Here is a 24,026-nt window from a genome sequence, read left to right on the forward strand (position 1 = left end):
TTGGTTTTTCTTGCTTGCTGGAAGCTCTGAGACGCAGAGGAAGCACCTCCGTACCGTTAGTCGGTGCGGAGGGTCTTTTTGCCCCTCTGCGTGGTTGTTTGTAGGGTTTTTGTGTTGACCGCAAAGCTATCTTTCCTATCCTCGGTCTATTCAGTAAGTCGGGCCTCACTTTGCTAAATCTATTTCATCTCTGTGTTTGTATTTTCATCTTAACTCACAGTCATTATATGTGGGGGGCTGCCTTTTCCTTTTGGGAATTTCTCTGAGGCAAGGTAGGCTTATTTTTCTATCTTCAGGGCTAGTTAGTTTCTCAGGCTGTGCCGAGTTGCATAGGGAGCGTTAGGCGCAATCCACGGCTACCTTTAGTGTGGTATGAAAGGATTAGGGATTACGGTCAGCAGAGTTTCCACGTCTCAGAGCTCGTCCTATGTTAGTAACTATCAGGTCACTTTGTGTGCTCTTAACCACTAGGTCCATTGTGGTTCTGAATCACCTGTTCATAACAGTTCACTATTCCAAGTGATTAACCAGCTACTTAGCTGAGCTGTCAGTCCCAGATCTCTGCCAGACATAGCATCTACTCAGTGATTTTACTTGTATTTCTGAGCTCTGTTTGTTGATCTATTGCTGCCTGGCCTTGGACCTTGTTCTGACCATCTGTTTGCCTAGCCCCTTTGCTATGATCCACTATATTCCTGGTATTCTTACCTTGGACCGTGACCTGACTTCACCTTTGTCTTTCCTCTTAGTTTACTAGGTGCTCTCTTGGTATCTGACCTCAGAAGGTTTGACTATCCTGCCTCACGGCTTGTCCATGAGTAGTGACATGCGCCACACTCACCTATTGCCGCTGTCTCAGGTATCCATCACTGTTCTTCTCTGCGGCTCACTGATGTCACCTCTCTGCAGACCGGCCAGGGTCACGCTGCGCTCTCCGTGACCCTGATTATGATTTCACAATGAAAGCCTGTGGAGCATCAGAACTAGGCTTCAGAGGCTTTTATTGTAAATTTGACATGCAGCTTCTGCAAAGCGCATAGAAGGAGCTGGCTATTTGAGCTGAGCGAAAATGTTCGGGTTCCCTCTTATTCGGCAAGCTATAGAGCTTGTCGAATATGCTGCAGAGGGAACCCAGCTTCCTGGATCGCGCTGGCCGATCAGCTGATCGGTGCCGCAGCTGCATGTGTCGTGGCTGTGTCACAGTCACGACACAGGCATGGAGAGTCAACAAATGGGCTCCCCATGCATGTCTCACGACTGTCACACAGCCGTGACACATGCAGCCGTGGCGTCGATCAGCTGATTGGCGAACGCGATCCAGGAAACCGGGTTCCCTCTGCAGCTTATTCAGCAAGCACTATAGCTTGCCAAATAAGAGGGAACTCGAACATATTCACTCATCTCTACCGGCTAGTCAGAATTGCAGTGACGTCAGCGTGCAGCTAAGAAGAATGGTGCTGGACACCGACGACACTGGCAATAGTTGAGTATATTGAAAGAGACATAGCAAATCAAAAAACTATACTACATTTCTAATTGGAGGGATTTGCTAATATTATTATTATGACACCTACTACATATTGGGATAGGATCTTGGAAATGGGAATACCCCTTTAATGCCTTTGCAATGGGACATTGGATGACGCAGGAGGCATCAGAGATGCTGGTATACCTTCATATTTGCTGGTGCCTGGTGGAAAAGGCCATACTTTAAAAAAGTTTTTAAAAAAAGCAGAAAAAAGCGACTGATAATTAAGCATTGTTCTCCATATTCTGTTCCTGACGAGCCACAACACTTCTACAAAAATACTGTATAAACAGCACTACGGTATGGAAATGACTAATATGTGATAATACTTCCAATAAATTCTGCGGTGTGCATTCATCACAACACTTCACTGAACTTTCCAATATCCTATAATTGAACAAGACAAAAACTACACTTTTGGATACATAACACTTTTAGTTTTCAGCAACAAAATGTAATATTCAACAACTTTCTTTTCTGAGCATAAAAGAAAGAGTTCTATACAAAACATATCAAAGTGATAAGTGATTAAAACAGAGAAATAAGAGTTTTCCTTTCATTTTTAACATATAAAGGAGTTTATTCATCTCCAAAAAGTACTGATACATATATATATATATACTATATACACACACAATACAAGCTTTTTGTCAGTAAAATCCCAAGTCCATATTCTCTTATGAAAACTTTATCAAACGAGTTTCTGATCCTCTTTGTAATTGAAAGGCTAATAGGAGACCTGTCACTTGTAATAAACATATTATTTTTACCTGGTGTAAATTGTTCTTGGCCCAATTTTCGCTGTGTGTAAATCCATTTTAGCTAAGTGGGCTTGGTCTTCTCTTATATTTAGGGATATTCTTGATGACCATGCCCACTTGGCTATAAAGAATAGATTTATATACAGGAAAAAGAGAGACACCTCTCAGGAACGGACAGGCATAGGATAAAGAATACAACAACACAAGACTTAGGAGAATAGCGGCATTTACACCATGTAAGAAAAATGTGATATTTAAGGCAAGTGAGAGGTCCTTTTTTAACTTTGGCAAAACCATAACTTAGTATTACATCAAGTAAAATCTAAATGATATGTTAGACATTTGTTTTCTACCTAGTCACTGGTAATCCATCCCCATTTCTGATTCATTCACTTGTCGGCTGCAGGAGTGAATAGTCAGCAGTGACAATCCCATATCCTGTCTGTCACCCAGGTTGACTTCAGCTCATATATCTACCCATAACAACACTTGCTTTTAAGTGTAGCTTGAATATTTGTGAATTTTGCAGATTCTCTCCTGCATCTTATGACCTATTAACAGCTTAGTAAATTCATGTAATCAGATCTAGATTGTGTAGTAGACGTTGCAGAAGGGATTTCCAGAGAGAGTGACAGCAAAGTCTACATTTTACTTGGCATCCTAAACCTACGGGAGCAACAAGGAAGCTTGACGTAAAGCAAACCATCATATTACTTTTTGTCAAATTTAGTTCAGAGGTCCAGTCTTCCATGCGTCAAGCAAATGTCTTTGTATATCTATAAAAAAAACAACAACATGTAGCTATAATTTCAAGAGTTCATTATATGGTACAAAGTTAACGTGAATATAAGTCACAGTCAGTTTCAGAAGGCTATCACATGGCCACATTTTTACATCCATATTATGCATGAATGACATAATTTCACTGAGCTGAAATTATATGAAAATGAAAAAAACAATAAAAGAATATATTGAATTATATGAATACCTCAGGTTATCTGGAACTCCACTTTGTCCACAAAGCTGTCATATTTATGGTCCGTGTTCAGTGCGATTTTTTAATTTTCTTCTGAAAAATTCAAAATTAATTATTAGGAATAAAACTTGCGGTTTTATAAGTCCTGCTTAATTAGTAAATTTGCTTACCTGCAACAAAAAACAACTAATCCCAAAAATATCAGACCCAGGAAAGACCCTAAAACCAGAAAGTTTATTAAAAAGTTGCTTTGAGGTTCTGTTTCCACGCTAGACAATAAGATTTCTTCACAACGTTCGCCTGTGTAGTTGTCAATGCATCTGTAGAACATAAAAAGAGGTCAATGTGAAGGGATTTCAATCTTCAACCAGATACAGTATTAGCTTCTCACTGTCTAAAATAAAATCTCATGCACTTTCCCAGCACTGTAAAATGCAGCAAATTTTTAGTGATCATTAACCCCTTTCTGACCTCGGACGGGATAGTACTTCCGAGGTCAGAAGCCCCTCTTTGATGCAGGGTTCCGGCGGTGAGCCCGCATCAAAGCCGGGACATGTCAGCTGTTTTGAACAGCTGACATGTGCCCGCAATAGGCACCGGCAGAATCGCGATCTGCCCGCACCTATTAACTAGTTAAATGCCGCTTTCAAATGCAGACAGCGGCATTTAACTACCGCATCCGGCCGGGCGGCCGGAAATGACGGCATCGCCGACCCCCGTCACATGATCGGAGGTCGGCGATGCTTCAGTATTGTAACCATAGAGGTCCCCGGCAGCTGTGAGCGCCACCCTGTGGTCGGCGCTCACAGCACACCTGATTTTCTGCTACATAGCAGCGAACAGCAGATCGCTGCTATGTAGCAGAGCCGATCGTGCTGTGCCTGCTTCTAGCCTCCCATGGAGGCTATTGAAGCATGGCAAAAGTAACAAAAAAAAATGTAAAAAAAGTGAAAAAAAATAAAAGAAATATAAAAATTTAAATCCCCCCCCCTTTCGCCCCAATCAAAATAAATCAATAAAAAAAAAAATCAAACCTACACATATTTGGTATCGCCGCATTCAGAATCACCCGATCTATCAATAAAAAAAAGCATTAACCTGATCGCTAAACAGCGTAGCGAGAAAAAAATTAGAAACGACAGAATTAAGTTTTTTTGGTCGCCGTGACATTGCATTAAAATGCAATAACGGGCGATCAAAAGAACCAAAATGCTATCCTTAAAAACGCCAGCTCGGCACGCAAAAAATAAGCCCTCACCTGACCCCAGATCATGAAAAATGGAGACGCTACGAGTATAGGAAAATGGCACAATTTTTTTTTTTTTTTAGCAAAGTTTGGAATTTTTTTTCACTACTTAGGTAAAAAATAACCAAGTCATGTTAGGTGTCTATGAACTCGTAATGACCTGGAGAATCATAGTGGCAGGTTAGTTTTAGCATTTAATGAACCTAGCAAAAAAGCCAAACAAAAAACAAGTGTGGGACTGCACTTTTTTTGCAATTTCACTGCACTTGGAATTTTTTTCCCGTTTTCTAGGACACGACATGCTAAAACAAATGATGTTGTTCAAAAGTACAACTCGTCCTGCAAAAAATAAGCCCTCACATGACCATATTGATGGAAAAATAAAAAAAGTTATGGCTCTGGGAAGGAGGGGAGTGAAAAACGAACATGGAAAAACGAAAAATCCCAAGGTCATGAAGGGGTTAATGTAGTGGAAATTCTGCTGTCTTTTAGCACCGTGGGAACTTAGCCTAATGGGGAATCAAGTGCTGAATTGAATTACTGTATGAAGATATAAGGGCAATCACCATGTCCTGTCTTCTATCTATTGACCGATAAACAGCTGATCCACAGTGGTTATATTTATCTATCTATACATGTAGAGTGCCTTGAAAAAGTATTTATACCCTGTGAACTTTTCCACATTTTTCAAGTTACACCCACAAACCTAAATTTATTTTATTGAGATTTTATGTGATATACCAACACAAAGTAGCAAGTATTTGTCAAGTGTTAAGGAAATGATACATGGTTTTCACAATATTTGAAAAATATAAATCTGAAAACTGTGACATGCATTTGTATTCAGCCCTCATGTAGTGTGATACTCCTAAATAAAATCTTGAGTGACCAATTGCCTACCGAAGTCACAGAATTAGTAAATTGAGTCCAATCTCTGTGTAATTAAAGGGAACCTGTCACCTGAAAAAAATGATATTAACCTGCAAATATGGGGTTAATCTGTGGGTAAATAGTATTACTAACTTGCCCGAACTTACCCGACCACTGAGGGGAGAAAATAAATATTATTCCCCCTGCAGTGTTCATGTTCCAGTGATGGAGGTGGCGCTGGAGCTGGTTCAGTCACCACTCTGAGTATACAGAGCGGCGGCTGTTGCTGTGGTATCGGCCCCAAAGCAAAGCAAGTGTCAGTCAGGGCCGCGGGCGCACATACAGTCGTCGTTCTGTATATGCAGAGTGATGACTGAACCAGTGGTGACGCCGCCCTATGACTGAAACCAGAGCATTGTGGGGGGAGGAGTTCATTTTATCCCCGCAGGGTGCAGGCGGCGGGCAGGTTAGTAACGTTATTAACCTGCAGATTAACCTTATATCCGCATGTTAATAGTATTTTTTCTGGTAACAGGTGCCCTTTAATGCTCAGTATAACTACAGCTGTTCTGTGAAGGCACCAGAGGTTTGTTTCAGGACATTTGCCAATTATTTCCATTGAGAGCATTAGGCATCAAACAGTATAATGAAAACCAACAAAACACATCAGACATGTCAGGAATAAAGTTGTGGAGATTAGCATTAAAAAAAATAGCCGAAGCTCTAAACTTCTCAGTTCGCACTGATCAATCCATCATCCAAAAATGGAGGGAGAATAGCACAACTATAAACCTATCAAGACATGACAAATGGCAATCCACCAAAACTGACCTAAGCAAGAACACTAATTAGAGTAGCAGCCAAGAGGCCCATGGTCACTCTGGAGGAGCTGCACAGATCCACAGCTCAGGTGGGAGAATCTGTATGAGTCGCACGCCAGGACCGTGAGGTACTCGGTACCGGGTCCGGTACTTAAAGGGGATGTCACGGTGGTGGTGACCCGGTCCGTGGCCCTGGGTACCCAAATAAAGGGAAAGTTCTTTTAAGGGGATTTGAAATAAAGTTTGTGTTCGTGACGCCACCTGTGGTATTCGGTCAGTGGAGACCGACGCTGCTTAAAGGGGTTCGCTGGGGTGATGTTATGGCAGCTAGATGGTATAACTTCCCATAGGTGAAGTAGGTCCCCGGGGCTCCGGGTGTATAGATGAGGATGGTGAGTGGTACAATAAAGAACGGAGGACACAGGTTTGCAGTTTCTTTACCTGGTTCACTGAAGGCTTCAGGCAACCACAGTCCAGGGCACCAGATCACAGGTACAGGCAGGGTCCAGCCAGCTTGGAAGCGAGTTCAGAGTCCCCTGTACCAGGTGGAGTTAGAAGCCTTCCTCTTAGCGCGGTGATGTTGTAGTCCCTTACTGCCTTTGGCTTCTGGCAAAGTCCTCACAATTCTCTCTGTCCTCCATGAAGGTTAGGACACAAAGCCTTTTTATAGGGTCTCTATCACGACCTGGGCTCTATGTGCCACTGTGCCTCCTGGGTGTTAGGGCAGACAGGTGATGTGTAATCCAGCTGTCCTGCCGGTCTCTGCTGTGCCTCCTAGAGTCCGACACAACATCGGTCATGTTGTGTGCATTGTGTTTACCTGGTGAAAGAGATCTTCCTTTGCTTCCAAGCGTAACATCACTCTCCCCATGAGGAAAGCAATGCCACTGTGACAACCAGGACCCTGGGGTGTCACATGTACATAGGACAACTATTAGTCATATACTCCTTGTATCTGGCCTTTATGGAAGAGTGGCAAGAAGAAAGCCAGACGTAGTCCTGTCTGCATTTTCAAAAACCCATGCAGGGGACACAGCTAGCATGTGGAAGAAGGTACTCTGTGTAAGATCAAAACTGCCTATATCAGTAGTCATGCTACAGGAATGGACGATAGTCCTACATGAATACAACGATAACCTCAGCACCAACAATGAGAAATAAAATGGATTTGCTGCAAATTTAATTTATTTTGATCTCGCACTAACAAAACAACAGATATTGTCCAATGTTTTGACCAGCTTGTGGTCTTTATCAGGGGCATCTGTGCTATACAATATATACATATACATTTGTGCTCAAAAGTTTACATACCTCAGCAGAATTCTTGCTTTCTTGGCATTTTTTCAGAGAATATGAATGATGACACCAAAACTTTTTCTCCACTCATGGTTAGCGGTTGGCTGAAGCCATTTATTGTCAAACTACTGTGTTTTCTCTTTTTAAATCATAATGACAACCCAAAACATCCAAATGACCCTGATAAAAAGTTCATATACTCTATTTCTTAATACCGTGTATTGCCCCTCTAACATCAATGACAGCTTCAAGTCTTTTGTGGTAGTTGTGGATGAGGTTCTTTATTTTCTCAGGTGGTAAAGCTGCCCACTCTTCTTGGCAAAAAGCTTCCAGTTCCTGTAAATTCCAGGGCTGTCTAGCATGAACTGCACACTTGAGATTTCCCCAGAGTGGCTCAATGATATTGAAGTCAGGAGACTGAGATGGCCACTCCAGAACCTTCACTTTGCCAAGAAAGCAAAAATTCTGCCGGGGTATGTAAACTTTTGAGCACATCTGTATATGAGCATTTAGTTACATATACAAAATACAGCTCTGGCAAAATTTAAGAAACCACTGCAAAATGTTCAGTTTGTCTGATTTTTCTCTTTATAGGTGTATTTCTGAGTAAAATGAAAATTGTTCTTTTATTCTATAAACGTCTGACAACATGTCTCCGAATTTCCAAGCAATAAATTTTTTATTTTTTTTCTGACAAAGAAAAATGGTCACAATTAAAAACAAACAAACAATGCTTTCAGACCTCAAATAATGCAAAGAAAACAAGTTCATAATCATTTAGAAACAACAATACTAATGTTTTAACTCAGGAAGAGTTCAGAAATCAATATTTTGTGGAATAACCATGATTTTTAATCACAGCTTTCATGCGTCTTGGCATGCTTTCCACCAGTCTTTCACACTGCTTCTGGCGCAAATATTTAAGCAGTTCTTCTTTGTTTGATGGCTTGTGAGTATCCATCATCCTCTTGATTACATTCCAGAGGTTTTCAATGGGGTTCAGATCTGGAGAATGGGCTGCCCATGATAGGGTTTTGATGTGGTGGTCTCTTAATTTTTGCCAGAGCTGTATATACATACAGAATACAAAATGTACAAAGACCAGCAAAAATTGCAATAAATAAAAATTAATATAACATCATAATAAAGGCAAGAAAATAAGATATAAATTGTTATGATGGAAGGGGAGGAGAAAATACAGGTGAAAGATTGAATTGGATCAATAATGGATAAACATAAAATTAAAAGAATAGATAAGGAAAACACAAATCATAAAAAGAGACTGCAAATGGTGGGGGAATTTCGTAGAGAAGTCAGTGCAATTATTGAATTTAGAGGACATTGCAAGAGGACAAGCAGATATGAGTAGGAAGTGCCATAGAGTCTGTCACACTGGGGTGTGTGGATCTCCTACGCCATGGACCGGGCTTACCCTTGAGGGGCGTAAGTAAGCCGCTACCTGGTTCTACACTGATGGTGAAGTAAGGCTTGTGCTGCAGGAAGCCTCCAGATACCACTCCAGGGCAGTCCTCAATACTGCAGCAGCTGACCCCAGGTGTCAGGGACGCAGGTATGGACTTGAAATGTCATGACAGAAAGAGGATCACTGGAGGTATGGATACGGGTGCCGGTACAGTCAAAACTGGTTTAGGTTCAGACAGAATGGCTGGTTCAGACAGGAGGGGCTCAGGATTACTGGCAGGTACTGGTGCAGGATCACAGAATGGGTACAGGAACAGAGACCTAAGAACGGTCTAGTAGCTTAGAGACACACTAAATACTGAAGATGCTCAAGCACCTTCCTACAGGGGAGGGTGCCTTAAATACCTAATGCCTCCCAGCTATAGGCTGGGACATTTCCGGAGTGTATGCCCTGCTCCTTTAAGAATCAGGGAGTGCGCGCCATGAGCACATTGCCAGGAGACATGCACGACATGAGTAGGCCCTGGAACCTGGGAGCCGGAGCAGGATATACTGGCGGGCGGCCGTGATGATGAGCATTTCAGCGTCCCTACCGGGGGATGGAAGGGGAAGGGTGCAGGGATGCTGGTGTTACAGAGTCCTAAAAATAAAAAGATAAACAAGTACAGTAATAGAAAGGGGGTTATAATAATATTAGGTGAGAACCATGTAGCTTAGAGGTAGTAAGGTAGTGTATACAGCCTAAGGCAAATGGTAAATATACAGTTAGGTCCATATATATTTGGACAGAGACAACATTTTTCTAATTTTGATAATAGACATTACCACAATGAATTTTAAACAAAACAATTCAGATGCAGTTAAAGTTCAGACTTTCAGCTTTCATTTAAGGGTATCCACATTAAAATTGAATGAAGGGTTTAGGAGTTTCAGCTCCTTAACATGTGCCACCCTGTTTTTATAGGGAACAAAAGTAATTGGACAGATTCAATAATTTTAAATAAAATGTTCATTTTTAGTACTTGGTTGAAAACCCTTTGTTGGCAATGACTGCCTGAAGTCTTGAACTCATGGACATCACCAGACACCGTGTTTCCTCCTTTTTGATGCTCTGTCAGGCCTTCACTGCAGTGGTTTTCAGTTGCTGTTTGTTTGTGGGCCTTTCTGTCTGAAGTTTAATCTTTAACAAGTGAAATGCATGCTCAATTGGGTTGAGATCAGGTGACTGACTTGGCCATTCAAGAATATTCCACTTCTTTGCTTTAATAAACTCCTTGGTAGCTTTGGCTTTATGTTTTGGGTCATCGTCCATCTGTAGTATGAACCGACGACCAATCAGTTTGGCTGTATTTGGCTGGATCGAGCACAGTATGGCTCTGAATACCTCAGAATTCATTCGGCTGCTTCTGTCCTGTCTCACATCATCAATAAACACTAGTGACCCAGTGCCACTGGCAGCCATGCATGCCCAAGCCATCACACTGTCTCCGCCATGTTTTACAGATGATGTGGTATGCTTTGGATCATGAGCTGTACCACGCCTTCGCCATACTTTTCTCTTTCCATCATTCTGGTAGAGGTTGATCTTGGTTTCATTTGTCCAAAGAATGTTCTTCCAGAACTGTGCTGGCTTTTTTAGATGTTTTTTTGCAAAGTCCAGTCTAGCCTTTTTATTCTTGATTCTTATGAGTGGCTTGCACCGTGCAGTGATCCCTCTGTATTTACTTTCATGCAGTCTTCTCTTTATGGTTGATCTGGATATTGATACGCCTACCTCCTGGAGAGTGTTGTTCACTTGGTTGGCTGTTGTGAAGGGGTTTCTCTTCACCATGGAGATTATTCTGCGATCATCCACCACTGTTGTCTTCCGTGGGGGCCCAGGTCTTTTTGCATTGATGAGTTCACCAGTGCTTTCTTTCTTTCTCAGGATGTACCAAACTGTAGATTTTGCCAATCCTAATATTGTAGCAATTTCTCAGATGGGTTTTTTCTGTTTTCGCAGCTTAAGGATGGCTTGTTTCACCTGCATGGAGAGCTCCTTTGACCGCATGTTTACTTCACAGCAAAACCTTCCAAATGCAAGCACCACACCTCAAATCAACTCCAGGCCTTTTATCTGCTTAATTGAGAATGACATAACGAAGGGATTGCCTACACCTGTCCATGAAATAGCCTTGGAGTCAATTGTCCAATAACTTTTGATCCCTTGAAAAACAGGGTGGCACATGTTAAGGAGCTGAAACTCCTAAACCCTTCATCCAATTTTAATGTGGATTCCCTCAAATGAAAGCTGAAAGTCTGAACTTCAACTGCATCTGAATTGTTTTGTTTTAAATTCATAGTGGTAATGTCTGTAACCAAAATTAGAAAAATGTTGTCTCTGTCCAAATATATATGGACCTAACTGTATAGAATGGTGGATAGGATAAACAGAAACAAGTAGTGAGATGGGGAGGAGAGGAAAGGGGGAGGGGGTGTTTTGGATAATCTCCACAAAGAAACAGAGTGTCCAGTTTGAGTTGTGGGATATGAAAGGAAGAGATGTTAGGAGAAAATTCTTATAAAACGGTATATGAAGTAGCAGGGTAGTTGTATGCAGAACCAAGAAACACACCAGACAGGTCAGGGATAAAGTTGTGGAAAAGAGTAAAGCAGGGTTAGGTAAAAAAAAAATAGCACAGGCTTTGAACATCTCACAAAGCACTATTCAATCCATCATCCAAAAAATGGAGGTAGAATAGCACAACTACAAATCTACAAGACATAGCCACCCACCTAAACTGACATCCCAAGCAAAGATAGCACTAATTAGAGAAGCAGCCAAGAGGCCCATGGTCACTCTGGAGGAGATACAGAGATCCATAGCTCAGATGGGAGAATTTCTCCACACGACAACTATAAGTCGTATACTCCACAAATCTGGCATTTATGGAAGAGTGGCAAGAAGGAAGCCACTTTTGAAAACAAGAAATAAGAAGTCCTGTTTGCAGTTTTTAAAAAACGATGTAGAGGATAGCATGTGAAAAAAGGTACTCTGATCAGATGAGGCCAAAGTAGCACTTAATACTATGTGTGGTGGAAAATTAACACTGCACATCACTCTGAAAACACCATACGGCATGGTTGTGATAGCATCATGCTGTAGGGATACTTTTCTTCTGCAGGGACAGGAAAGCTGGTCAGATATGATGGGAAGATGAATGGAACTAAATACAGGGCAATTCTGGAGAAAATCATGTTAGATGCTGCAAAAGACTTGAGTCTACGTTCATCTTCCAGCAAGACAATTACCCTAAACATACTGGCAGTCACAATGGAATGGTTCAGACCTAAATCCAATTGAGAATCTGTGACAAGACTTGCAAATTGCTGTTGACAGACGCAATCCTCCAATCTCACTGAGCTAGAGCTAGCAAAGAAGAATGGGCAAAAATGTGCAAAATTGGTAGAGACATACCCCAAAAGACTTACAGAAGTAATTGCAGCAAAAGGTGGTTCGACAAAGTAATGACTGAGGGGAGCTGAACACAAATGCACATCACAATTTTCATATTTATATATTTTTTTCAATATTTATAAAATCATGTATCATTTCCTTTGCACTTCACAAATACTTGCTACTTTGGGTTTGGTATATCAAATAAATTCCCAATACAATACATTTAAGTATGCGGGTGTGTGGAAAAGGTTGAATAGTTGAAAGAACTATATATATACATTATATGTATACACTGCTCAAAAAAATAAAGGGAATACTAATGTCCCACATCTATATATCACTGAATGAAATATTCCAGTTGTAAATCTTTATTCATTACATAGCGGAATATGTTGAGAACAATAAAACCTAAAAATGATCAACGTAAATCACAACTAATATCCCACGGAGGTCTGGAGTTGGAATGATGCTCAAAATCAAAGTGGAAAATTAAGTTACAGGCTGATCCAACTTCAGTGGAAATGCCTCAAGACAAGGAAATGATGCTCAGTAGTGTGTGTGGCCTCCATGTGCCTGTTTGATCTCCCTACAATGCCTGGGCATGCTCCTGATGAGGCGGCAGATGTCTTCTGAGGGATCTCCTCCCAGACCTGGACTAAAGCATTCGCCAATTCCTGTACAGTCTATGGTGCAACATGACGTTGGTGGATGGTGCAAGACATGATGTCCCAGATGTGTTCAATCGGATTCAGGTCTGGGGAACGGGCAGGTCAGTCCATAGCTTCAATGCCTTCATCTTACAGGAACTGCTGACACACTCCAGCTATGAGGTCTGGCATTGTCCTGCATTAGGAGGAACCCAGGGCCAACCGCACCAGCATATGGTCTCACAAGGGGTCTGAGGATCTCATCTCTGTACCTAATGGCAGTCAGGCTACCTCTGGTGAGCACATGGAGGGCTGTGCAGCCCTCCAAAGAAATGCCATCTCACACCATTACTGACCCACTGCGAAACCGGTCAGTAATGGAGGATGTTGCAGGCAGCAAATAGCTCTCCATGGCATCTCCAGACTCACATGTGCTCAGTGTGAACCTGCTTTCATATGTGAAAAGCACAGGGCGCCAGTGGGAAATTTGCCAATCCTGGTGTTCTGTGGCAAATGCCAAGCATCCTGCACGGTGTTGGGCTGTGAGCACAACCACCATCTGTCGATGTCGGGCACTCAGACCATCCTCATGGAGTTGGTTTCTAACCATTTGTGCAGACACATGCACACTTGTGGCCTGCTGGAGGTCATTTTGCAGGACTCGGGCAGTGCTCCTCCTTGCACAAAGGCTGAGGTAGCGATCCTGCTTCTGGGTTATGCCCTCCTATGGCCACCTCCACGTCTCCTGGTGTACTGGCCTGTCTCCTGGTAGCGTCTCCAGCCTCTGGACACTATGCTGACAGACACAGCAAACCTTCTTGCCACAGCTTGCATTGATGTGCCATCCTGGATGAGCTGCACAACCTGAGCCACTTGTGTGGGTTGTAGAGTCCGTCTCATACTTCCACGAGTGTGAAAACACAACCAACATTCAAAAGTGACCAAAACATCAGCCAGAAAGCATTGGTACTGAAATGTGATCTGTGGTCCCCATCTGCAGAAACACTCCTTTATTGGGTGTGTCTTGATAATTGCCAATAATTTCCATCTATTGTCTATTCCATTTGCACAACAGCATGTGAAATTGATTGTCAAACAGTGTTGCTTCCTAAGCGGACAGTTTGATTTTACAGAAGTTTGATTTAGTTGGAGTTATATTCTGTTGTTTAAGTGTTCCCTCTATTTTTTTGAGCAGTGTGTGTGTGTATATATATATATATATATATATATATACATACATACACAGTGGGGAAAATAAGTATTTGATAAACTGCCGATTTTGCAAGTTTTCCCTTATACAAAGAATGGAAAGGTCTGTACTTTTTATCGTGAGTACACTTCAGCTGTTACCTGTATAAAAGACACCTTCCTGCACACTCAATCAATCATACTCCAACCTCTCCACCATGGCCAAGACCAAAGAGCTGTCTAAGGACGCCGGGGACAAAATTGTAGACCTGAAACAAGGCTGGGATGGGCTACAGGACAATAGACAAGCAACTTGGTGAGAAAGCAACAATTGTTGGAGCAATAATTAGAAAATGGAAGAAACGCAAGATGACTGTCAATCTTTGTCAGTCTGGGGCTCTATGCAAGATCTCGCCTCATAGGGTAAGGATGATTCTGAGACAGGTCAGGAATCAGCTCAGAACTACACGGGAGGACCTGGTCAATGACCTGCAGAGAGCTGGGACCACAGTTTCAAACATTACCATTAGTAACACACTATGCCATCATGGATGAAAATCCTGCAGGGCACGCAAGGTCCCCCTGCTCACGTCAGCACATGTCCAAGCTCATTTGACGTTCGCCACTGACCATCTGGATAATCCAGAGGAGGCATGGGAGAAGGTCATGTGGTCAGGTAAAACCAAAATAGAACTTTTTGGTATCACCTCAACTTTCCATGTTTAGATGAAGAAGACGGATGAGTACAACCCCAAGAACACTGTCCCAACCATGAAGCATGGTGGGGAAACATCATAGGGAGGACAGATGTTGTCATGTATTGCAAGATTTGGCGAACAACTTCCTTCTCTCAGTAAGAGCATTGAAGATGGGTCTTGGCTGGGTCTTCCAGCATGACAATGACCCGAAACACACAGTCAGAGTAACTAAAGAGTGGCTCCATAATAAACATTTCAAGGTCCTGCAGAGGCCTAGCCAGTCTCCAAACCTGAACCCAATATAAAATCTTAGAAAGGAACAGAAACTCAATGTTGCCCAGTGACAGCCCTGAAAACCTAAAAGATCTGGAGAAGATCTGTATGGAGGGGTGGGCCAAGATCCCTGCTGCAGTGTGTGCAAACTTGGTCAAGAACTACAGGAACCTCTGACCTCTGTAATTGCAAAAAAAGGTTTCTGTACCAAATATTAAGTTCTATTTCTCTATTGTATCAAATACTTATTTCATGCAATACAAAGCAAATTAATTATATAAAAATCATACAATGTGATTTTCTGGATTCTTTTAAAGATTCTGTCTCTCACAGTTAAAGTGTACCTAGGATACAAATGACAGACCTCTCCATTCTTTGTAGGTGGGAAAACAAAATGTGTATCAAATGCTTATTTTTCCCACTGTATATATTACATTAAATCAATACATGTAGGTATATGGCATCTGAAAAGGGCCATCTATAGAAAATTAATTTAGATGTTGAAGGAAGACATACACTCCACTCACCTGCAGAGTTGCTTAGGACCTATGCTATAACATATGCCTCCATTCAAACAGAAAGATTTGTGCCCTTTCTCTGCACAGGGTACTCCATGACCTGAAACACAAGAGGATCCAGTGTAAACAATTCTAGAATCATAATCACCATGCTGTCTGGCTTTATAACTGAACTGCTGATCTCCAACTTAGATAACATATCAGTATTGTCAGTATCTCAATCACAGGATTAGTCTGTTATGAAGAAAGTGAATGGTATTGCATGAGCCCCATACATTTTCCTGTATAAACAAGGACTATATAATGGAAAACAGCAATGAAACATGCCTTTTTATTAATATCTTTGCCTCAATAGTTAGGGAAAATGTCTGTGTACTGTGTAAACCCAGCTGAGAATGGAACATTTCTTTTTGTGTTCACATAAAAAAGACTGAAAAAACACTGCATTCCACATTGAGGCTTGGGAAAGATAATAAAATGCTTTACAGAATGCACGATTGGGCCGCAATCACAATAAAGGAAAACACAAACAAGAAAAACTGTATTCTTGCGTTTTATAACAGTGCGAACACACACACACACAAAACCTAAGGACTACAGCCTGTGAGCAATCTTAGCAGAGTTAAAAGCAACATGTCAACAGTTTTGTCCCATATGAGATAAGACCACCACCTTTCAGCCCTCATATACAAGATTCTAATATGATGTTTATCTGACCCTGATCTAGCCTGCAAAACAGAAAAACGCCTTTTATTTTACTCACCTGTGGGGCGGTGGGTGTCGCTGGTCTTGGTTCGGTGCCTCCTCTCTTCTTGCGATGCCTTCCTCCTTCTGTGGTTCTTGTGGATGATGCGTTCTACATAATCCACACAGTCTCCCCAGCATAGCGCTCCCGCACAGGCATACTTCTCTGCCCTGACCCTGAGGGCAAAGCAAAGTACTGCAGTGTGCGTGCGCCGAGAAAGGTCAAAGAGCCTCTGCATATGAGCATTGCAATACTTTAATCTGCCACAGAAGCGTAATGCCAGGGAGCACCGTGTGGATGACATAGAAGACATCATCCACATGAAGCACAGACGGAGGACGGCATCAAAAGAAGAGAGGAGGCACCGGATCAAGACCACCAACGCCCATAGGAACGGACAGCCCCACAGGTGAGCATAATAAAAGGTGTTTTTCTTTTGTAGTCCAAAAACTACAAGTCAGGACTTATTTGCGCACATACTGTGGTTACATAGGTTGAAAAAAGACCTGGGTCCATCAAGTTCAACATTTCTTGAGTTCCAAACATCAACATATTGGTCAGTATTTTGCAAAACTTCTGAAAGTTGAAGACATTTGCTGTTTTTTGTTAAATACACAGGAAAATAGTTTTGAAAAATATATTAAAATGCACATTTGCACCCAAATAAACGCAATAAACACTGTAGGGTCACCAATCTCTGTCCTGCTTTCTACGAAGTATCAGCTTAGCAAAATGTCTAACTCGTAGATGATGGTCTAATCTGGATACAGTTGTATCAAAGTATATACCAAAGTGCATGCAAGATGACACTATCCAATGATTAATCCTTACTGACATACAAGCGGAAACCCTTTCAACACTTGAGTGGCTGTGATTATCTCCTCTTCCTCTTTTAGTTATCACATAATAGGTTATTATACTTCTCTATTATTACACTCTCAGTTACTCTTCAAACTAGATTGCACTTTATCCCATAGCACATCTCCAGGAGGATGCAGTGTGACGTGCTGTGATGATTGTATAATTATATGTAGCTCATTAAAGAATGATTGCTAGAAAGTTTCCCTAAACAATAGAGAGGTAAGGTGTGCTACCTTGTAGCATTTACTGTAGATGTTGATGAGAACCCTGTAAATGATAAACTACATTGTATTGTTCATGTACTATCTATATCTAGCTGGATAGAAGAAGTCTTGTGACTTCAGCAAATTATGGCAATTATTAAAAAGGATCTGTCAGCAGGTGAAAAGGGCCTAGTCTTTGCTCTAATTTTATTCTCGCTGCTCCAATGATTCAGGGACTATTTGTTTTATTTTTATTTAAATCTGCAATGCAGCTCTTGAGATTTGACCCTTTTTTTAATGCAAATATTTAATTTAATGGATTTTTTTTTTACCAAAGTGGGTGGCTCACAGGGTAATAAATAGCTGATAGAGACCGGCAGATGCTGGATGGACATTGTTCCCCACTGCGGCAGAGGGCACATCGCTCCTCAGAATATAGTCAGATAAATTAAAAATTTTCAGTTATGATATGGGTATGTCTCCTGATGAACCTACATAGGGGAAACGCGTCGAGCAAAGCATACTCAATGCTATAAATAAACTAACATACTTGGTCATATTTACCGAGCAAAGCATACTCAATGCTATAAATAAACTAACATACTTGGTCATATTTATCAAAATGTCACTGGGTTTAGGTCAGTTTGCACCTTTTTGCACTATCTTTGCACTTTATCTTTGCCTCATAGGCTCGCCTGCCTTGGTAATTTTCACCATAGGCTATTTTGGTCTGTTCCTTTTTCTATTATAGCGTCTAATAGGGACAGACGACTAGAGCGGGGGCTCCATTTGCGCAGGAATATAGGGAGCCAACCCCCGCAGGCAGGTAGGGCGCATTTTTAGGTACAGCATAGGGGTATTTGTACATGGCCGGAGTATAGGCCTTAATGTGCAATATAGTATACGAGTATTCAATATACACACTTGTTGCAGAGTCTTTTTTTCTGTACAATAGATGTGCCTTAAATATATGTGCAAAAAGTTATTCCATCTAGCACATCTTTTGCACAATGTTAGTCCAGTGACATTTGTCTGTTTTGTTTTGTCTGTCTGTATGGTCTGCTGAGTGGTATCCTATTTTCCGCATGACAGGGCCTACTAGGGACAGTTGGGGCCAGTCTACGTTGAGCGGGGGCGCCAATGCGCAGGTTTTATTGGGTGCCAACCTCCGCTGCAAGGTAGGGTACAGATAGTTGGCCCTATAGGGAATTGATGCACTTTGTATCTTTGTTAGCAGCCATACGTGTTTTTAGGTCGTGTATGTTGTACTGGTTTATAAATAAATTTAGTAAATGTTAAGTTTTATTGGTGTCATTTACTGTACCTTTAATAGTGTCATATGTCGGTGAGCTACCGGGTCAAGACCACAAACGCCCATAGGAATGGACCGCCCCACAGATGAGCATAATAAAAGGTGTTTTTCTTTTGTTGCAGGCCAGATCAGGGGAATATAACATGATATCAGAATGCTGTATATGAGGGCTGACAGGTGGTGGTCTTATCTCATATGGGACAAACCTGGTGAATGGTTCCCTTTAAACATTGTAAAACTCCCAGGGCATATCAGGCTGAAATTAAAGACCCATATTCATAAAATATTTGGATTAACAACCAGTGAGGCCAAGATTTGAAAATCTTGTCCGGTTGTTCCAACTAAATAAATGCTGTGAGCATCTTGAGTAAAGATCTGAAAAAAGGGAGAGGGAAATTAATAGGTAAATTTTGTAAAAGGATCTTGTGAAGGACATTCATTTTAGCTATAGAACATGTCCCAAACCAAGTAAAAGTGTTTTTTTGTCCAAAAACTAATTGTTATGCTCTAAAGAAGAGAAAAATACTTTATGTTGTATAACCATGCAAGGTCCTTAGATGAGAAGATGCCCAAGTATTCAATGGAGTCAACAGACTGTAAAGGAGTTGGAAAGCTTGAAACCACTGAGATTGAAAAAAGGAAATGTTAAGGATTACTGACCTTTGATAGTTTCTTCTGAAATGTTACACCACAAGAAAATAAGGCCGGCAGTGCACTACTATGTCAGATATAAAAGGCAAAATCCACAGGTCTCTGCATAAAAAATGGGTGGTCCTCTGTGTAAATCAGAGAGATACAACAAAATCCTTCATGAAGAGAGTTATATTCACGGTCCTTACCACATGAATCTTCATCTAAGATTTCAATTTATTCACTTAAGGTGCATACGGGAACTAATATACAGAAGACAAATTTCTTATTTGACATTTGTCTCCCGTATATTATATCCTGTGTGTGCCTTATGTAAATAAATGGAAATATTGGATGAAGAGTGAGTGCCATGAATATACCTCTCTTCATGAAGGATTTTACTAAAATATTTCATAATGCCTCATGTGTCTGTAATTCCATAACAAGTTAAAGATATTTTGAGTGAAATAAGTCAAAATAAAAGATCATCTGCATAGGCTGACACTTGATGTTGGATTTCTCCCAGAGGATCTTCCTTGAAAGTCTTGGTTATACTGTATATACGACATAGGAGGGGTTCTAGTGATAAAATAAGGACTAGGGGCACCCTTTGTGCGTACCATTTAATATGCCAAAAGAGGAACAGCAGACCAATGACCCTCTGTAGATGGGGTAGAATATTGACTTTTTAAGTATTACAGTTTTTTCTCTTGTACTTGGTACAATAGCTTGCTTCGCAGAATGCACAGTTCTCCTGTGACCACTGATGGAGGAGCATGTGGCCAGACCTGCACCTCAGCCTCTTCGAATTTAGACTATCAGGCAGCATCTTGATGTGTGATCTCCACAGAACAATCGTCCCAAGATCTAGGCACAATTATTTTCTGCCATGTGTGAACTTAATAGTAAGCAAGACATTTTCTTTCTATAAGAGTGGTTTTACACTCTAGATTTTTTTGGAAAAATGTCATTTTAATTTTTTGAGCCAAAGACACAAGAGTGTCCTCTAGGAAGGTACTTCCTTTAAATTTTGCATTCCCTTTGACTCGGTTTCTGGTTTTGGCAACAAAAAAATCACCAAAAACTACAAGTCAGGACTTATTTGCGCACATACTGTGGTTACATAGGTTGAAAAAAGACCTGGGTCCATCAAGTTCAACATTTCTCGAGTTCCAAACATCAATATATTGGTCAGTATTTTGCAAAACTTCTGAAAGTTGAAGACATTTGCTGTTTTTTGTTAAATACACAGGAAAATAGTTTTGAAAAATATATTAAAATGCACATTTGCACCCAAATAAACGCAATAAACACTGTAGGGTCACCAATCTCTGTACTGCTTTCTATGAAGTATCAGCTTAGGAAAATGTCTAACTTGTAGATGATTGTCTAATCTGGATACAGTTGTATCAAAGTATATACCAAAGTGCATGCAAGATGACACTATCCAATGATTAATCCTTACTGACATACAAGCGGAAACCCTTTCAACACTTGAGTGGTTGTGATTATCTCCTCTTCCTCTTTTAGTTATCACTTAATAGGTTATTATACTTCTCTATTATTACACTCTCAGTTACTCTTCAAACTAGATTGCACTTTATCCCATAGCACATCTCCAAGAGGATGCAGTGTGACGTGCTGTGATGATTGTATAATTATATGTAGCTCATTAAAGAATGATTGCTAGAAAGTTTCCCTAAACAATAGAGAGGTAAGGTTTGCTACCTTGTAGCATTTACTGTAGATGTTGATGAGAACCCTGTAAATGATAAACTACATTGTATTGTTCATGTACTATCTATATCTAGCTGGTTAGAAGTAGTCTTGTGACTTCAGCAAATTATGGCAATTATTAAAGAGGATCTGTCAGTAGGTGAAAAGGGCCTAGTCTTTGCTCTAATTTTATTCTCGCTGCTCCAGTGATTCAGGGACTATTTGTTTTATTTTTATTTAAATCTGCAATGCGGTTCTCGAGATTTGACCCTTTTTTTTAATGCAAATATTTATTTTAATGGATTTTTTTTTTTACCAAAGGGGGTGGCTCACAGAGTAATAATGCAGACCAGCCTAAGGACCCCCAGATATTTACCCATGATTTATTACCTATTCACAGGTGGTAACTTTTGATCTCTAGGGATGCCAGTGTTAGACTTTTATCAATCCCCTAAAATGAGGATGTCCATGCACCCCTGCATCCCACTCTATCACGTGACTGCAGTGAGGGTTGCTAGCACTCCATACAAACTCAGTGGGAGATATGAAAACAGCTGGGCAAAATTTTAAATATCAGAATTAATACAACCACTCATTCAGTGTAGTAGGAAAGAAACTGTCAGTGATGCAATATTCCATGCCAGCTAATCTCATAACTACACCTGGATTTATGGTGACTGGTTGTCTTTATTAAATCCTTTGTTTCCCCATTGCATCATTCAGGAAGTTAGGAATGACGCATAATGACAACACTTGCCGCCTCACTAATAAGTGTTACTGACACTTTTGTAGTTTAACGCATGAACTAAGAGGCTTTTCAGTTACATCATCCACTTACATATATACGTGATTTAGTGGGGAACATGTGAGAGCATATTTATAATAGAATAGCACAAACCACTACAATAGCCATATTTCTTATAATTCCATAGTCAGAATAAGCCTTTCCTCTCCTAAAAATCAGCCACTGTCATGTACAATGCTATAGAGCACTGCAACCAATCACTGGCTTCAGATGTCTTGGCCGCACACTACTGGTACCGGTGATTTAATCCCGGGGTGGTCACACGGATTGGGAAGCAATCAGAGGCTGGTGGGAAGCACAGGAACGGCAGCGCAAGAGAAGTACAGGATTTATTATAGCTGTTTGTAGTCTTGCTTCATTAATGTCTCTTGTTGACCTTTACTTTGAAAGTGATGGTTACATATTTACGTATGAATCTCAGTTATCTCCATAAAAAAAAACAACTTTTTCTGCACTCATTTTTAACATTATCTTGTTAGTACTCCTCCTTTATAGCAGAACTCTGTTTAATGATGAACACAGCATCCAGGAATAAAGACATATTAGTTAGACTAGCTTCATATACCCTCATTTCACGGTTAGCGTACAGACTACAACTTTGTTATCATACACTGGTCTCCTGACCCAAAATTACTGCCTCATATGTGCGTATGAGGATGTTAGTTTAGTTCAGGAGACCTGTAGCCAGATTGGAAATCGCAGTCCCTTCCTAGACCATGAAATGCGGATGTATGAAGCTGGCCTAACACCATTTTTCGAAGACATATAGTTATTTGTACTGATAATGTCTGTAAAGCGCTGTGGAATTAAAGGAGTTAAATAAGTGAGTAAAATAAACAATAATAGTTTGTATCTTCTTATTAATGGTTTAATATTCATCTGTGACATTTTAGATGAAATGCAATTACCGTAAAGCAAGGAAGCAGCATCCAAGCATATGGTTACTGACTTTTTCACATTATTTATCACATTTTACATAAATTCACATAATGTTCCGCAGCATGCTGAAATTGGCAATGTGCTGCCTTCTCAGTAGAAACAAATGATCTTACCAAATGTACTATGCTTAATATATAAATCTACCTGTTGTCATATTATGCAGACAGATAACTTGGTCTTGGCTTAGAGACAAAGATATGTAGGAGAATTGAGTCTGGAATGATAAAAAAAATCTGTATGAATGAATGATAAAAAAAGGAATAAAAGAATGATAACATTCATTTACAAATGCATTCTGCATGATAACAATTATGTTACCATTAGAGATGCTACGTTCATTGAAAAATATGTAAAATTGTTCATAAAAAGTGCAGTATTTTTTCTTATTCTCTTCAAATAGGAACAATGGGCAAAACTCAAATATAGAGCGTGTATACATATTTCTTTTCTAAGTAGCGCATATTCGTCCTAACACACTAGTAATGACTAGTAAAGGTCTACAAATCTGGACACAGACAGGCCCACATAGTGTGTAAGCATTGCCAGATGTTTCACATACACATGGACTCAGTCGTATAGGGCTGACACATAGAACTGGGCTGTGCTGGTGTTTAGTTACTTACAGAATCTTGGCATCTAGGAGAGATAGTAGAGCTTGTTGCAGGCACTGTCTGTGCCACCCCATGCAGTCCTAGTATGGAGATGAAGCTTCCTGAGCTGCACACAGCTACTCCTCCCCTGGGCTGATCTCTCCGTTTTCTTCTAGGGTTTTCCACTATCTATTCTTTAATTACTAGTACATTACATCTAGTAGGATTAGTAATGCACTGTATTATGTGTTCTTTTACCTTCTCAGTACTTTTATACCTAGCACTTACATTTCCCAAAAACTTATTGCATCACTGGAATGTTGCCGATTGCATAATTTTGCAAGTGATATATTTAGCGGAGGCATGATTTTGCCTATGGCTGCTATAAAACCGGAAAATATAATCTTGGCAGAGTTTGTCTGCAAGAGTGTTTTCCTATAACTAAGCATCCTGTATAATTGTTAATAAACAATTCTAAAAAAATACCTGACATCAGGAGAAAACAGGAAATAAAGGTTACAGACAAGGCAATTGAACTGTAT

At 40.6% G+C, this 24,026-nt stretch overlaps 1 protein-coding gene across 1 annotated transcript; it reads right to left on the minus strand.

Annotated features, from left to right (window-relative positions):
• Positions 1 to 2,015: 2,015 nt before the first annotated feature.
• Positions 2,016 to 23,730, minus strand: NRG4 (neuregulin 4). Its single transcript, XM_069765529.1, has 6 exons — positions 23,518 to 23,730; positions 23,039 to 23,108; positions 15,693 to 15,783; positions 3,436 to 3,585; positions 3,278 to 3,358; positions 2,016 to 3,065 (listed from the first exon to the last, which is right to left on the minus strand). The coding sequence occupies exons 2-5, from the start codon at positions 23,046 to 23,048 to the stop codon at positions 3,322 to 3,324; spliced, it is 288 nt and encodes a 95-aa protein (XP_069621630.1). The 5' UTR covers positions 23,049 to 23,108; positions 23,518 to 23,730; the 3' UTR covers positions 2,016 to 3,065; positions 3,278 to 3,321.
• Between the last annotated feature and the right edge of the window lie 296 nt (positions 23,731 to 24,026).

This window comes from Ranitomeya imitator, chromosome 4 (assembly GCF_032444005.1).
Source record: "Ranitomeya imitator isolate aRanImi1 chromosome 4, aRanImi1.pri, whole genome shotgun sequence".
In the NCBI taxonomy this organism is placed as follows: domain Eukaryota; kingdom Metazoa; phylum Chordata; class Amphibia; order Anura; family Dendrobatidae; genus Ranitomeya; species Ranitomeya imitator.